This window comes from Vicugna pacos, chromosome 2 (genome assembly GCF_048564905.1).
Source record: "Vicugna pacos chromosome 2, VicPac4, whole genome shotgun sequence".
Classification (NCBI taxonomy): Eukaryota; Metazoa; Chordata; class Mammalia; order Artiodactyla; family Camelidae; genus Vicugna; species Vicugna pacos.
The window spans coordinates 72536219-72553159 of record NC_132988.1 but is presented as its reverse complement, the minus strand read 5'-3'; the positions used below and the strand labels follow the sequence as shown (position 1 = coordinate 72553159).

Genomic DNA, 16941 nt, shown 5'->3' with positions numbered 1-16941 from the left:
CGCAGTAAATATTAGAGCTGTAATTCAGAGGATTTCTAATAGGGACTCCAAATAAAACTAGTCAGTGAATTTCAGTGATTTGTGCCTCTGGAGACCCCCAGGCCAGCTCTGTAAGACAGCAGGACATGGTAATGAGGTGGTAATAAGAAAACCACTTTCCTTTCCCTCAGCAGGCTGACAGTCTCTTGAGCCCTTAACTGGGAATCTGAACCCCTAGTTACTAGCTTCTTGATCTTGGGCAAGCTATTCAATCTCTCTGAGGTTCTTCTAGTTTTTGTTGTTGTTTGTTTGGGTGGGGAGATAATTAGATTTATTATTTACTTACTTATTTTAATGGAGGTACTGGGGATTGAACCCAGGACCTCATGCATGATAAACATGCACTCTGCCACTGAGCTATAGCTTCCTCCCATCTAGTTTTTTTTCAGATGTAATTACAGTAAAATGGGCATATAACCCCTACCTCACAGGATTACTGAAAAGGAAGGAAAATATTTCAAGTGCCGACCAGTGTTCCTGACAAACAATAGAGGCTTCTCTCCTCAAAGCCCACCTTGAGTTTATTAAGGAGAGGTAGCTTGAAATTATATTTAATAAACTATTTCCCTAAAATGAAATTTATCTTAATTTAATTATACTATTTGAATCAGCCACAAGACAATTTTAAAGAAAGACTAACATTCTCCAAAAAGACAGAAAGAAGGGGCATCATTTCAAACTATTCTTTATACAAATTCCACTGGTCCACTATATATAAATGAAAACTGTTTACACACATAAAGATTTTAACTATTGTTTAATTGTCTTTATAATTTAGCATTTAAAAAAGTTTTCTGAGTTATTTTGTTGTGTATATATTCAGCATTTCTATGTGTCAACTTTTTAGGGAGGTATAAAACCAATCTGTCTTATCTGAATAAAGCTTCTGGCCTTCTGTAAAGTTTCACATGAGAGCACCAGCAAGTTTTGTCCGTCTTTGTAAATCTAATTTCTGTCCTATACAGAATACTTAAGAATGTTAATAATATTTATTGAACTCATATATAGTGCCAGGCACTTTTTTTTGCTTCATCTCATTTAATCCTTAAAACATCTCCATCAGGTAAGTACTACATATTATTCCCATCTTATAGATGAAGAGTCTGACACACAGAGAGGTTAAGTAATTTGCCTAAGGTCACACAGCTACAAAATGATGGAAGTAGGATTCAAACACAAATGGGCTTTCGTGTCCACTGACAATGTTGAACTTTATCTGAGCCCTGTGCTCCCAAAAAACGATTGAGATACCTCGTGGCCTTTTTGCATTCCAGCTAAAAGGACTGCCCTGCCTATGGGAAATAAGACCTGTCATCATCCTAACTCAGGGCTCTCTTGATTACATGCCTCTACAAAACTCCAGACCGTCTATCTTCCTTTAAGACATTCATTCCTCCTTAATGAACATTTTTCCCATAGCAGTAGCCTGAATAAGATGATCTCTTTAATTTTCCAGTGTGTTTTTTGTCTTCACACCACAAACTTACCCACTCAGGAAAAAGTCCTCAGTATCTAAGAAAATAAAGTCCAATTCGGAGAGCCCTAAACTGCTGTCCGATACATAATGCCTTTTTTGGTAGAATGGCCCACACCCATTTCATCCGACCTCTCATAAGCACTTCAGAAGTTTTTACCAACAGGGACAGAAGGCAGATAGATCCCTGAGAAGATGCGAGGTAAGGTGGCTATAGAAAATGAAGACTGCTAAAGCTGCCAGCTGTTGCTAAACAAAGTGTAAACAGATTTGAGGCTTTAAAAACAGAACTCCTTTCCCCAAATCAACCTCTCCTTCTTTCCGTGCGTCCTTCCCGCCCTCTTTCTTCCAGAATTTCACCCACATGCAAAGGTTCTCAATAGAAACCTTTAGCAAAATTTTTAACCAGCTCCACTGTGTACCACTGCACTACTTTCTAGGGTCTGGCAAAGCTCTCCATCTCACTCTTATAATCCACCATATCTGGTACTGTTGGTATCCAAGATTTTACTTTTTTTCTCAAGATCCAGAGAAAAGCTTTCCTTTTTCTTCCAATGTTTTGTTTTACCATAGATGGTAAACAAAACAAACTGTTTTTACAGTGTTCTTTTGGGGCAATTTTAATAAAGCTCTTAGTTAAAATAAATCTGGGAAATGTCTAGAAGAAGGGAACAAATATTGGTAAGGTCATTAATCAGAGTAGTTATATTATCAACAATAACTATCTAGGTGTCTGTTGTCATTGTCTCTTCTTTATTACAGAAATTATGGCCCATTCACAGGACACATCATTTCTTAGCAAGGGCTTTAGCTACACCCGGCATTTTTATAGTCATGATAGTAGGTAATATTTAACTTTGGATGACAGAATAAATAGAGAATTGGAGAGGTGTTCACCATTAGCAAGGAAAGAATGGGTTGGTTTATGCTGTCAACCCCATAGAAAATCTGGTGATTACACAGGACCCAAGGGGTCCCTTCAGGACAGAGCTGGGGGTGGGGGTGGGACAGGGGGAAAGGGGAAAATTACAGAGATGATTAGAGAGACATCCCCTGAGGCCCAGGAACTGGATGCTGTTTGGAAGGACTGGAACTCAATTTAAGAAGTAATTATTTTGCACCATCAAATTTTAAGATTTTATTTCAGAGACTTGGGCCTGCTTAGCCTCCTTAAGTTCTCTATAAAACTCAGGCATTATATTTGACTGGGACCCTCATTCCTTTTTTCAAAAGCACTTATTGAGGTATGATGCACATATAAAAAGCTGCACATATTTAATGTACACAAGTTGGTAAGTTTGGAGGTAAGTGTATACCCACCATCACCACGATCAGTGCCATAAACATCCCTCTTTATTATTATTTTGTGTGTGTGAGATAAGAATACTTAACATAAGATCTACTCTGTTAGCAAAGTTCTAAGTATCCAATACAGTATTGTTAACTATAGGCTTTCTGCTGGACAGTAAACCTCTAGGACTTATTCATCTTGCATAACTGACACTTTGTACGCTTTGACTAAGACGACTCCGTTTCCCCCTCTCCTCAGCTCTTGGTAACCACCATTCGACTTTCTTCTTCTATAAGTTTGACAGTTTTAGATTCTTCACATAAGTGGTATCATGTAGTATTTGTCCTTCTGTGACTGACATGTTTCACTTAGCAGAATGCCCTCCAGGTCCAGCCATGTTGTCTCAAACGTCAGGATTTCCTTCTTTTTTAAGGCTGAGTAATAATATATCCACTGTATGGCCACGCAGCAGCCACTCCCTATATGTAGAGAGTATGTGAGGGGAGATGAGTCAACAGCACAAAGAGAGGACGTAATAATGCCAGTGTGCAGAGGAGGCAACACATCCTACAGGTCAGATAGGAGGAGGGGGTCCCAAGGGGCTTTGGAAGCTTGTGTGAGAATTCTCGGGGCTTTGGGCTAAGTCCCTGTCAATAGCTGCCGTGGGATGAAGAAGTTGAAACTGAGCAGAAAGCCAGCCAGGACAGGTGCTAAAAAGTCGCCAGCACTTTATGATTAGAAAGAAATTGCTGTGGGATCACAGATCGCTGTTTTGGGAACATGAGGTTTTGGTTTTTTTTTTTTTAAGCTGTTTATATTTTCTGTAATTTAGATCCTTTTTGTTCTCTCTTAGTGTTTTGTATGTTTTTAAAATGCTAGTCTGGTCAGCTGTGCTAAGAGGAACCAAGAAAGAGGTTTTTGTCCAGTTTGGACCAGAGTTTTAAAGGGAAAGTGGCTTACCAACCGCCTGACATGGTGGAAACAACGGATGCTGTTGCATCAGGGAGAGAGCCTCAAAGGGAAGGTAAATTTAGGGCAGCAGAGTTAGAAACCCTTGTTAGGACATTCCCCCAACACCAAGATGTGTTTATCAAATATGGGTCCATCTTTTCATCCCCACAGTCTGTTACTCCCCTAGTGGCCCAGACAAGAGGCAAGAAGGGACCTCAATGAACAATGAGAAGGAACAGTGCATGGGATTGGTGGCCCAGGGCTGGAGTGGGTGAGTAACTATGGAGTTTGCTCTCCAGAATGGAGCCAACAAACAGAAAATCTGGTCTTTGTCAGGAGATGGGGGAGGGGAATTCAATGTAAGCATGAACCACTGGGTGCCAAATACTCAGGCGTGCAGGTTACCAAATCTTTTTTTTTCAGTCAGTGAAGGAGAAGACACACATAGGCTGCAGAGGACCCCATCCAATGCCTAGGAAGGGGACAAGTGAGGGTTCCTGGGCTAACACAGCCCCTGAAGCAAACTGGAGCACAGGACAGAACTCGGGTAGAGAGCTGGAATCTAAAGCAGAGATGGGAGCAGAAAAGACCGTAGTCGTGACAGAATTGGGGGTGCCATGAGGACTGGGGACCACCCAGGCACTGTGGCACTGAGGCTTGGAAGAGTTACATCCTTTCAGACCCCACCCAGGCCTAGTACTCTAGGGCTGCTGCTAGAAGACCTTTGGTAGCTACAGATCAGTAGAGCTGGGAATGGGCAGCCACTGTCACTGTCAAAGTCCCAGGCTCTGTCCTGCCCTCACAATCTGTTCTGGTTATCTAAAACTGAGTAAGACGCCAACATGTAGTGGCTTAAAACAACAACAGCCCTTTATTTTGCATTTCAGACAGGGCAAGGGAGGGACCACTCTGCTCCATGTGTCTGGGCCCCATGACTCCAATGGCTGGGGACAGCACAGGGCTGGCAGGGCATCTTCCGTGGTCTCTCCTTTGTTCTCTCCAGCATAGGGCCTCAAGGTAGCTGGGCTTAGCGGTGGCTCAGGGTTCCAAGAGCAGTAATTTCCAGAGACCCAGGCAGAAGCTGCAAGATGTTTATGATCTATCTACAGAAGTTCCAGGATATGGTGATTTAGTGATTTCTAAATCCAGCCCAAGTTCAAGGGAAATGGTATAGATCCCACCTCTCGATAGAAGGAGTGTCAAAGAATTTGCCACCAGTTTTAATGCACCCCAGCATCTCACCAAATCCTCAGCAGGATCTCCCAGCTGAACTCCCTGTTCCCAGATTTTCAGCGATGGCGGCCAGGAGGCAGTAATGCAGAGAGTAGAAACAGTGAGGGCTTTGAAAGCCACCAGGCCAGCATTCTGGTCCAGGCAGGATCCACCACTCAGCAACTGGCTGAGCTTGTTAGGTTATTTATTACTTCTCAGAGCCATGGTTTCCTTGTGTGTAAAATGGGAATCTTACTACCATAGTGGCCAAGAAAATGTACTTCTCTGATCTTCCAGTGCAGAGCCTAACTGACCAACAGGCCTCAGCTACTGAACCCTAAAATCTAGCCTCTGATTCTCATCCACAGCTTGGTACAGAGGTCAGTTTCCTGGGGCTGTTTCCAGTCCGTGCCTAAGTACAAGAAGCCTATTTCTGAGGGATGCTGGACTCCTGGGACACGCCAGTTATACTCGAGGGCCCCTCATGGCCTTGCTGAACTGTCTTAGAGCTACACTGTCCTATAAGATGCTTCCTTCCACTCAACCTTTCTTGCCTCTCTTCTTCACAAAAGTCACACCTGTATCCCAGGTCCAGCTCCCTGTCCGCGTTCCCTTATAAGTCTCTTACATGGTGCTCCTGTCTGGCACTGCTGTGGGGGGACTGAGATGAACACCCATCTCCTCACAAGGCTGCTGTGGGTATGAAATAGGTGTGTATAAGCACCTAGCCAAGGCCTGGTATACAGTTAACGTTCATTCAGCATTTATTGAGCTCCTGCTGAGTGCAGACTTTGGCCTGGCTGCCTGGCACATACTGGTGAGCAAAGCAGGTTCACCAACTGCTTGAAGCCTCTTGCTGAGCCAACTGAGGCAGAATAAAGTCCCAACTCTCCTACGGGACACAAGAGCCCTTTAAGGTCTGATCCCAAGGGTCCTCCACACCTCCCACCCCACACTCTACACAGCTGAGCCTAGAGTAAAAAGGCACTTAACTTCTTTTCCCCTACAATTTTGCTCTTTCTCCCACAATGTCTTAACACAGCTCTTTCTTCTCGCTTGTACACATCCTTCACGTGACAAACCCTTACACATCCTCCAAGACCCAGTTCAACTGTGGGGTCCTCGGTCCCCCGGGCAGAGGTGCTTGTCTGCACAGATCTCAGCACGCATTTCGTAAACGCACTGGTTACACGGTGCCTTAATCGCTCTAACAGTGTCCCCGCGAACATGAGCTCATCTAGAGCCGGGGCAGTGTCGCATCCATCCTGAATCCCCCGCGCTTGGCACTCGGTAGGCCTGCAGCTCGTATCTGAGGAGGGGGTGGAACAAGCCGAGGAAGCTGGGCGACTTTCCAGGGTGACCGCGGGGCCCGCGGCGAGGGGGCGGGGGCGTGGCCGGGGCCAGGGAGCCGCGGGCGCTGGGGGCCGCCCGGCCTGGCCGCGGGTCGCGCGGCCGAATCGCTGCGGCCGACGCGGGGCACATGACTGCGGGCTCAGCCTCCGCCCCGCCCGCTTCCCCGCGCAGTTGCGGCCTGTCGTCTCCCGGGGCTGCGGCGAGCCCGGCCGCCCAGCATCCCCGCCCTGCGCGCTCCCTCTCCCTCGCGAGCTGCGCCAGGCGCCGCGGCTGCCCCGGCCGGGAAAGCGAAACCAAAGCGGGCCCTTCCACTCCCCGCCGGCCGGCCGGGTGCAGGGCGGTTCGCCCAGCCGCGGAGCCGGGAGCCGCGCGCACCGGCCGGGCCGCGGGCGTCCGGCGGTCCCCGGTCTACCGGCCGCTACTGCGGCGGCCGCTCCTTCCTCCTTCCTTCCCGTCCCGTGGCCGCCAGGCCCGTGAGCCGCGCGCAGAATGGGCAGGTGCTGCTTCTACGCGGTGGGGACGCTGTCGCTGCTCCTGCTGGTGACCAGCGTCACGCTGCTGGTGGCCAGAGTCTTCCAGAAGGCCGTGGACCAGACGATCGAGAAGGTGAGGCGTGGCGGGCTGTGTGTGTGCGCGCGCGCTCGCGGGTTGTTGGGGGGACACTTGCAACCCCCTCGCCCCCCACCCCACCCCGACTGCTGAACCTTGTGCAGGGAGGATCTGGACCCTGGCGAACCCTCCGGACTACAGCCTTCCTTTCTTCGTTGTCTTCTTGGGGTTGGTTGGTAAGGGTTAAAGAAGAATGGAGAGGAATGGGAATGACTATGTACCCTTTATAGTAATAGAAGAGACTACAGATCTAGATATTTTTAAGGCTTTCACTTATTTTCTGTCATACTCCCTCTGCATCCCCACTACGTCCCCGTCTCTGTTGGACTCAAACTCATTTCCCTTCCACTTCGTGAGGAAACAAAACTAAATGAAAGACATCACAGCCGCAGGTTGTTAGCTGTTTGCTGAGGCCTTTGAAGTGGTGTGTGGTCAATCGTGTTTTTGCCTTCTGGGCTGAGCAGCGCGCAGTCGGTAGCTAGGGCCAGGCCTCTGGGCTGGGTGACATTTCAGGCCATCAGAGTCTGTGCTTACTGGCTGACTTAGCTTGGTATCTTGCACCAATAGTCTGCATTGCTTTGTCTCATAGTGGATTCTTGCTCTTCTCAAAAAGCCATAAATTCCAGGCAAAGATGCATTTAGATTCTTAAAATAATCTGAGCCTGTGTCTTCCCCCTAGGTAAGAGAGCTGGAGAACTGGTCATTTCAAAAGACTTCTCTATCCTATGACTGCAGTGATGGTCATTTCTTCTGCCCTTTCACCCACATCCAGCAATCTGTATGGAAGGGGGAACAAGGGAGAGTTACTGAGATCACTTGTTCCTTAAAAAAAGATGATTGGAGCAGTCTGTCTTGTTAGCACCCACAATCCCATGCTAACAAGAAAGCAATGGTTTACAGTTGCTATGGGCCAGATAAAAACACCCAGGCCTGGTCCAGTTTGATCACTGCACTTCCAGTTAGCAAAGTTGTCTCGTTCCAGGTGGCAACAGACATACACCTTTAACAGAGATTTTTAAAAGCCATCAATGACTTGAAATCTGACAGTTAAAGGCAGCTTTTAAAAAAATGGCATGGCAAAGTATAGTTGAACTTTTTAAAAGTTCACATTGCCAAGAGGAGACGAGGCCCCAGTCTAAGCTTCTCAGAGGCCATTGTTTTCCCTGAACACCCATATTCAAGGGGGGAAAAAAACTAAACTGAATCTCTCCACTCCCATACACCTGCACATCCATGGCAAGATTGTTTAAGGATGTAGCCTCTTACTTGAGTGACTAGACTTAAGCAATCCAGTTATAGACAATTGGATTTTCTTGTGTGGCTTTGAAAGGCTGTTTCAGGAGAGCCCTGTGAGATGAGTGATCTCCCCAGTGTCTCAGATGTTACCAGCCTTCGGATGCTCTGTGGGTCTACATTTCACGAGGGGCAGGGCAGGGGGGCAGGGACAGTGGTTGTAAGGCAGCTTGCTTGGGGCTTGAGTTTTGTTGACATTTGATGATTGGCTTTTCAAGATGGTTTTTTCCATGACGAATGGACTCTGATCCCTAATACATTATAGTACAGGGGAAGTAGACTTCCAGAATTGCCTAACCACAATAAGGAATAATGTGGTGTGTGAAACTTACAGGGCTAGTTTCAGTGAACAGGTGTGGGAATATTGTGAGTCAACCAGAAGTCATACATTACTATCATTACTGTTCTGCTCTTTCACCTGTAGGATAGTGGGAAAGAGTAAGGACCGCATGTCAACCCGTGGGCATGAATCCTGGCTCCACCATGTGCTAGCTAGGTAACCGTAGGCTAGTGCTTAATCTTTCTTAATTCTAGATTTCCCCATCTGCAAATGGGGATAATAACAACCCATGTAAATAAAGGGATTATAAGAGTAGAGAAAATGGGCGTACTTTTCATGGGATAGAGTTAGTGCTTTGTAAATGATAACAGTTTTATTTCTGTTAGAGGCCACATAAGCAAAGAAAAAATACACGAGATTTGAAGTCAGACAGCCTATGTTCAAATCCTAGCCCTGACATTTCCAAGCTTTTTGACTTTGGCCAAGTTACTTAACTGCTCTGAGCCTGTTTCATTACTCGGAGAAACGAAGATGTGAGCTGTCTTTGTCTCAGTGGTGCATTTATCGCAAAGCTTACAAAGCTTAAGCTTTGGGTCCTTCACTTGGACAGGCACTTCCAAGGCCTTCTACCTTCCTGTATCCAAAATTTTCTTTTTCTTAGGAAGGGCCTTGGCACATTGTATAAGCTTCACACATACCCTAAATCTGCCTGTGTGTGTGCTGAGACTGAGTAAGGTGGTCTCTGTAAAGCACTGAGCACAGTCAGGCACAGAATAGGAGGGCAGTTATTGCCACCATCATTATTTGCATTAGTCTTGTTATGGAAAATTTCATTCAAAACTTTAACACACTTGTAGTATACTCCACCCTGATACTCCCAGTTCTTAATTTTTTTGCTTGAAGATTGTCCATGTCCTGGCTTGTCTACATTGAAAAGAGAAGAGAGAAAAGGGATGAAATTCAACTGAGTAGGTTGGTCTACGAGTGAGACGCTAAGTGACATAATTCCTACTAGAAGAATCTGTCTTGTAATAATTGTCCCTGAGCCCTGCAGTGACTAGCAGTGATTAGAGGGAGACTTTAATTTTGACCGTTGGATAGAGTGGGGGGAACTGAGACAATGTGGTCCCATTCTTGGCTTGCTATGGTTATGCCTTGCGTTGAGAAAGCCCTGTAATTACTTCTCTGTACTGTTCTCAGTTGCAGAAGAGGCAGAGTCATGTCTCTGTTCTTGTCTACCCACACTCCAGTCCTGGGGGACACGCTGAGCATTAACCATGCCTTTTCTGTGGAGCATTTTGACCTCCCTGAAGACAGAGCTTTGCAGAGACCCAGCAACCTGTTTTCCTCCCTAGAGCCTGGAAGGGTGGGATTTTATACTTCATTTCTTTTGGTAACCCCACTAATTGTCCTGGCACCTAGTGTAGTACCTGGTACACGGTAGGTAGCTAAATGCCTACTGCCTCACCTTTGATCGTTTTAGTTGAAAGAACAGTGTCCTGCGAGTCAGCAGAACTTGGTTAAAATTTCTTTTTCTGTCACTGACAGATTCTTGGATTAAGTTAGACAAGACAAGTTGCAAAATTAAAACCTCAAAACCTCAGGTTCCTCACTTTGAAAATGAGGGTAATGAGAACACCTAACTTAGGGTTGCTGCAAGAATGGCGTAAAATGATGGATGTAAAGCATCTAGCACAATCCCTCCCAAGTGCCTAAATTCGTTACTATTATTTGTATAGGCAACATATTTGTAGAGCCAACAATCAACATTGGTTATTGTTTCTAGATATTCTTTTCTCATCTAGGAACTAAAGCATGTATAGTAAATCAAGTTCCTTGTAACTCCAAATTTTGGAGATTCTGTGACACAGGCCTGTGATCTTTGCTTGAGAAAAACTCTGCAGCTCAGAGTATTACGTTTGCCTTTAGACTTGCAAACAGTTGAACATTTCTCAGAAATGGGGACACAGAACTGGCCAAAGTCAGAGCTGGCTAATAAGAGATGGGCTGGCAAGGGAAATAGTGAGAGGGCAAGGGGCTGTTCACACTTTGCTTCCTATTCACAGACCAAGGAAGGACCCTAACGTTAGGTCTCGGATGAGATGAACAGTCAGATTCACTTACCTGTTGCCTGAACCTGAGGCTCTGGGCAAGTACCAACCGGCCTCTTTGGGGAGCCAGAGCAATTTTGGAGCTGTTCTAATGCTACCAGAAATATATTTAACAAAATAACTTTGATTGGTGAATATGTGTGGTCTTCTTTCTTAAAGTCAAATGAGTAAAATAGCTTCATTGTTGTTTATGTGAAGATAAGCAACTACATGTAATCTTAAAGGACTCCTTGTCTATCTGCCTCATCTTCTGAGTTGCCTTTTTTCAGAGTTATGAAGATGTAGTCTTAGATTAAGAAAAAACCATAAGCATCACTTAATTTGTTATTTTATAGTCAAGAAAACAGACTTTGTCACTTTTAAAATGAATGTGGTAGATATAGAATTATCTTTATAGCTATGTGACACTGGAAACGTAGATAAGTGACTTATCAAAGACCAAGTGGAGAGGTTAGGCGGGCAAGCTTCTAATTCACTTTTCCTGTCCTGAGGATGACCAAGTGTCCCATTGCCTGCAGTGTCCTCGTTTATTTACACCTGTTTTCCTGGAGTAATTGCTAGCACCTTCTTTCCTTTCAAAAGATTCCTAGTGACAATAAACTCTACCCTCACACACCACATTGTCTTCTACTTCTTGGCACTAAAGAGGAGCGGTGCTCTCTGAGGAAATGAGGAGAATACTCAGGTTAGCTCAAGAAAGGGAAGATTTTTTTACATTTTTGTGAAGCTAGAAGAGGAAGCTTGTAGAAACCAAAGGGTGAGGAGCACAGCACAGTGTGGCCTCCTGCGAGAACAGTAGAAACTGGAAAGTCAGCAGGAGCCAAGCACACTCTGTGTCTCCCACTCCTTCCTCTGCTTTCCCCTCCAGCCAGTATTTCCAGGGGCTCCAGCTGTTTACGCATCTGGGGCTTCCCCAGCCCCAACCCCCAGTCAGCCCTCAGCTGCTGAGCCTCCTATGAATAGGCTTCATCCCCAGTTTCTCCTTTCCAGATTCATGGCAGAGTAATGAGATTGGCTCAGTACAAGCAGAAATCACAGATGGATAAACAGAGGCTGTATCCTTGCAGGAAGATTCTTCAGCTCCTAAGCCATAGTATCCAGCTCCTCCCTGGCTTTTAGAAATGTGATCTGGTGATATCAAAATCACATTATGTACCATTTGCAGCAACATGGATGGTCTTAGAGATGATCATGTTAGGTGAAGTAAGTCAGACAGAGAAGGACAAATACCATATGATATCACTCATTTGTGGGATCTTCAAAAATGATACAAATGAACTTACTTGCAAACCAGAAATAGGCTCACAGACGTGGAAAATACACTATGGTTACCAAAGGAAAAAGGGGTGAGAGGAGGGATAAATTAGGGGGTTGGGATTAACATATACGCACTATTATGTATAAAATAGATAAACAACAAGAACCTACTATATAGCATAGGGAACTATATTCAGTACCTTATATTAACCTATAATGGAAACAAATCTGAGAAAGAATATATATATGTATATATGTATATAATTGAATATCTTTGTGTACCTGAAACTAACACAACATTGTGAATCAACTATACTTCAGCTTAAAAAATTGTATTGTGTTTCTTCCAACATCTCACTAATTCATGGGGCCTGTGAGTGCATTCATTATTAATAGTTAAGACAATGGAGTAGAACAGTAGTTCTCAGTGTAGTCCCTAGACTCTAGGAACCACAGCAGAATCACTTATGGAGATTTAAAAAACACAGATCCCACCAGCCCTGCAGAATCAGACTCCTTAGGAATGGCACCCAGGTTAGGGAGCTAACCGTGAAGTTCATGACTGGTTTAGATGGTGATTACGTTAGCCCATGTCTTCACTCCTTAAGATGGCAGTTTTTTTTTTTTTTGAAGCCTTTGTATTTTATTCTTTTTTTTGTTTATCTGATAAAAAGCACATGCCATTATAAAAAGGCAGTTAGAACAAAAATTAATAAAACAGAGATAACGACTGTTATACATATTGTTCATTATTCTGTATTTTTTACTTATGCATATATAGTGACATATACTTTACAGAAATGGAGTTCTATTCTTACACTTTATTTTTTATTTCAGCTGGTATAATTGACATATAAAAGAGATGGTCATTCTGATTGGGGCTGTTACTACTAGTTGTTACTATTCTTCTGCAAGTTTAAAGGAAAGATTTTTTTTTTTTGGAGAGAGGGGAATTTTCTTGCTTGTTAGAATTGTTTTTGCTTCCTTGCTTAATAAAGTGCAAGATTGCATTGTCAGGCCAAAGCAAACGGGCCATCTGTTCTGCCAGACACTTGCTTGTTTCCCAGGGAGGAATCAGCAGGTGGGATTATAAGATCATTAATGAAAACATAGGATGTTGGCCAAGTGACTAGGCGTTTATGGCCTACATCCTCAAGATATATCCTATATACACATGATGCTCTAAATGAAGGGGCCGTTTTTATTAAAGCTGGTAACTAGTCAGAAGCAACCAAGGAGGATAAATCTGCTTTCAGTGTCTGCTCTCTGTGTCTAAGAGCATGTTTAGGTATATACTTTGTCAGTCATCCATTTATTTAGCAAATATTTACTGAGCAGGGACCATTTGTGAGGCAGAGTGCTAAGAGCTATGGATACAGCAGTAAGCCAGACAGTCCCTACCCTTACGGAATTTATAATCTAATTCAAAACTTTTGGGGCTCAGGCCCCTTTATTCTGTTAACAATTTTTGAAAACCCCAAAGAACTTATGTTTCTGTAGGTTTATCTGTTGATATTTATAGTATTAGAAATTAAAACTGATACATTTTTAAAACACAAGCATACACAAGCACATATTCCATTAGCTGTCAGAGTAGTGACGCCATTACAAGCTGTGTAGCCTCTGGAAAACTCCACTGCATGCTCATGAGAGAATGAGAGATAAAGGCAGATGATGCATCATTATGGAAATAGTTTTTACCTTGAGGACTCCCTAAAAGGGTCTTTCTTGGGGACCCCCAAAGGTCCTCAGATCACACTTTTGAGACTTACTGATCTGTTGTATATTTTGTTAATTACATCGATTTTTAGAATAAATTTTAAAATTGCACAATATCCCTGTTTTGTTTCTGTAAGGCCATTTTGGAAACTATATTATTAATGTTTTCAAACCATCAGGATTTTGTTTAGTTTGCTATACATTTTATATGTCTTTTTAGTTTCCCCACGAGTCCAGCATGAAAGACAGTAGTTTGGGCCATCAGTGATGCAGTTTCAGTGAACCTCGTGTCTTTTCCTGCGTGTTGACCAAGCTAGACTAGAACGTTAGCATCTCTGTAACTGAATGACTCAATAATTCCCCTCTAGCTTCAGCCCTGCCAGGGGTTTTCAACCCACATGACGTAATTTAGTATTTAAAGCTAGCCTGAAAGCTCTCTTTGAAGGTAGGGGTTCTGCCATAGGTAGCGTTATAGCATCTTCCTATTCTGCTGAATGACTTCATACAGAATAGATGGTCGTTAGCATCGCTTGGATGAATGGAAGGGTGAAACATTCATCTCTGGGACGATTTTGTTTGTGTGTCGTTACTCAGCTTCACATTTTTGTTCTGCTGTGTAGGGCAGTGGTCATGTTTGATGCCTTTCCAGTCTGAACACTTCACCTGATAATCCACTTTCCGGCTTCCCTCGAAACACGTGGCTGCTTTGCAGTGCTGGTCCCACAACAGTCCTTTGTGGCAGCAGCCTGGGCAGAGTAGAGGCCACTCTGCAGACGGGACCTCCCCCCTGCTCCCACAACCGCCACACTCCTCTTGTCCCCTGACTCCAAGGCCCAGTGAAGGTGCCCTTCATCATGGTGCCTGCTCTGCTGTCTTAACAGAGTAGAGAAATACTGTTTCTGATGCTCTTTACCAAGAGAAGGAAAATGAAAGATAGCCTGATGAAGGGGTCATGTTTTTAAACTAATGGGAGATGGCACATTTCTGTGTAGAAGTGACCATTATTACTAGGGTTTGGCCTGCAAACATGTACAAAACTGCACCTTCTTCATCACTGACCTTCGCCACCTGGCCCCTTCGGCATCCGAGTTTTACACTAAATAAGGCAGGATGCTATCATTATAGGAATGTAATCATTACTCTTGCAAGTCCCGTTTTAAAAGGATGTGGCTTTTAATAATATACGTCTGATAATGCACAATAATGGAAGGCAGAGGAGACGTAGAATTAAATAGGTGATGAAAACATCACTTATTTCATCTGTGAGATATAATCACAACCAAACAGGTTGTTAAAATATGAATCTTGGCTCCACAAGGTACACACAGGACCAGGCATTGTTGTCATGGCCATGCTTCTTATTTATCCACATCCTAAAAATCCTTTTTCTCATCCACTCCTTGACCACTTCCCCAGCCCCCTCCAACCTCCACGTATATGTCCCCAATTTTCACCGGATCGTTTTGATAAAGCTTCCACCTGGCTGCTGCATTTTCCCCCTTTAGGCTGGCAATTCTCAACCATGGTTTCACATTTGCAGTTACCTGGAAGCATTTAAAAAATAACTCTTGGGGGTGTTCCATGGCAGGAGCTTTTTTGGGATAGCTGTTCCACCCTCTTGTCCTCTATGTAATTTATAGATAGAGTAGCAGCTTACACATCAGCTAACATTTGAGCCTCAACTGTCAGATCTCATTAGCTAAAATTATTACAGTTGCCATTAGAGCAAAATGAGTTCAACAACTGTGACTTTTTTTTTTTAAAGGCCAGTGCATTTGTTACAGAGTTAAAATAAGGTCAGAGAATAAGGGTAGGGTGTTAATGGCAGCTTATTTCTTTTACCTCCACAGAGAATTTTAAAAGGTAAGTAGTGTAAATTACTTACGTTACTACAACAGTCAGCGTTGGGCTTAATTACAAGGAGACTTTTTTTTAAATGATACAGCCAAACTGGCGTTTTGATATTTGGTGAATTTTATTAATCTGGAGCCCACCGAGAATTATCTACATGCTTTTAGATCAGGTTCTCAAAGTTGGTCTGCATTATCTCTGGGTAAATTTAGACTGTGCAGATGACAACATGGATGCTGAATTTGTGTTTAATTATTAAGTAGCACTTTGTTGTACTAAAAAAACAACCAGCAGTGCTCTTGAGGCCTGGAAGTTTCCTTAAAAGTATGACTTACTCCCATCAAAGCTTTACGCAACTCCCTGAGTGCTTATTTTTATCATTTGGACGTGGCTTAGACCAGGACAGCTGGTTCAGCAGCCCTCCTCGTGCTGCCTTCCTGGAAGATCTCTGCCAGGCTGGCTTGGAGGGGTTGTGTCTTGCAGCTATACCAAGTCGTGTCAGCCCCCAGCAGACGCAGATAATCCAGCCCATACCTGCGGAAAGGTGGGCTGTTGGTGTTGCTGGTGCATAAAGGGCCTGCCAGGGAATGACACATGATGGCAGGTGACAGCTGCGTCAGATCACTGCAGGGCTTAGCACACATGTCAAGGACCTCACACTTTATCCTGCGAGCAGTGAGGAGTGTCTGCCCTGATAGGCACTGTTGATAGAACTCTCTAGAAGCTGAGGTGGATCATGACTTTGAAAGGAGCATGGCTGGAGAGAAGGAGGCCAGTTAGGAGACTATCTATCACCTAGTTACCTGTTAGGAGCTTGCCTAACACTGAACAGTATTGCCACAGTCCATGCTGGTGATGAAATGGGCACAGGAACAGAAGCAGCGAAGAGGAGGTAAAAGCATTAAGACTGAGTGACTGGTTAGGGGAGAAACTCATGAGTCCCTTTTTTGGTCACACTGATGTTGAGCAGCCTGGGAGGTTTCTAGATGGGGACTACAGGATGGGTCCATGCAGCGGGAATGATCCTAGTAACTGCAGGCAGAGCCTTCTTTGGGCCGTGCATGTAAGTGTCCATGGTCATATGCAGCTGATTGTGTGTCCTTGGTTACATGTCTTCTTGGGAGCAGGGTCTATGCTTGTCAGGCATAGAGAAAGCTCCCACTATATACATATTGGCTAATTAACTGGAAAGTAAGTTTTTCGGTCCAAAAGATGATTTGACTGTTGACACTGCAGATTCACCACATAACTTGATCATCTTTCCAAGATTTCTTTTGATGGTACTGCCCCATTATTATGCCTGGAAAAACTCATAATATTCTGCTTGGCTAACATTAATAAACAATATCCAAAGTCTCATTGTAAAACCGACTTAGGACCTTACATTGATTTTTAATTTAGTGTAAGTGGAAAACTTGCTGGTTGCAGGCTGTCTGGTGGCCCTCACCACCACAGCAGACACCTCAGTGAGGAGGATCAGTTGTTCCCAAGCCACGGCTTT

At 44.2% G+C, this 16941-nt stretch overlaps 1 protein-coding gene and 1 non-coding gene across 2 annotated transcripts in view; one reads left to right on the top strand and one right to left on the bottom strand.

Moving 5' to 3' along the window:
- Positions 1-334: 334 nt before the first annotated feature.
- TRNAD-AUC (transfer RNA aspartic acid (anticodon AUC)) lies at positions 335-407 on the bottom strand. Its single transcript has one exon. It is a non-coding gene; the product is annotated as a tRNA-Asp (tRNA).
- Positions 408-6327: 5920 nt separating this feature from the next.
- Positions 6328-16941, top strand: part of SCARB2 (scavenger receptor class B member 2) — a 66358-nt gene continuing 55744 nt past the window's right edge. Inside the window, exon 1 of the mRNA XM_072941741.1 lies at positions 6328-6926. Coding sequence (XP_072797842.1) covers positions 6810-6926 — 117 coding nt within the window. The 5' untranslated portion in view covers positions 6328-6809. The remainder of the gene's footprint in view (positions 6927-16941) is intronic.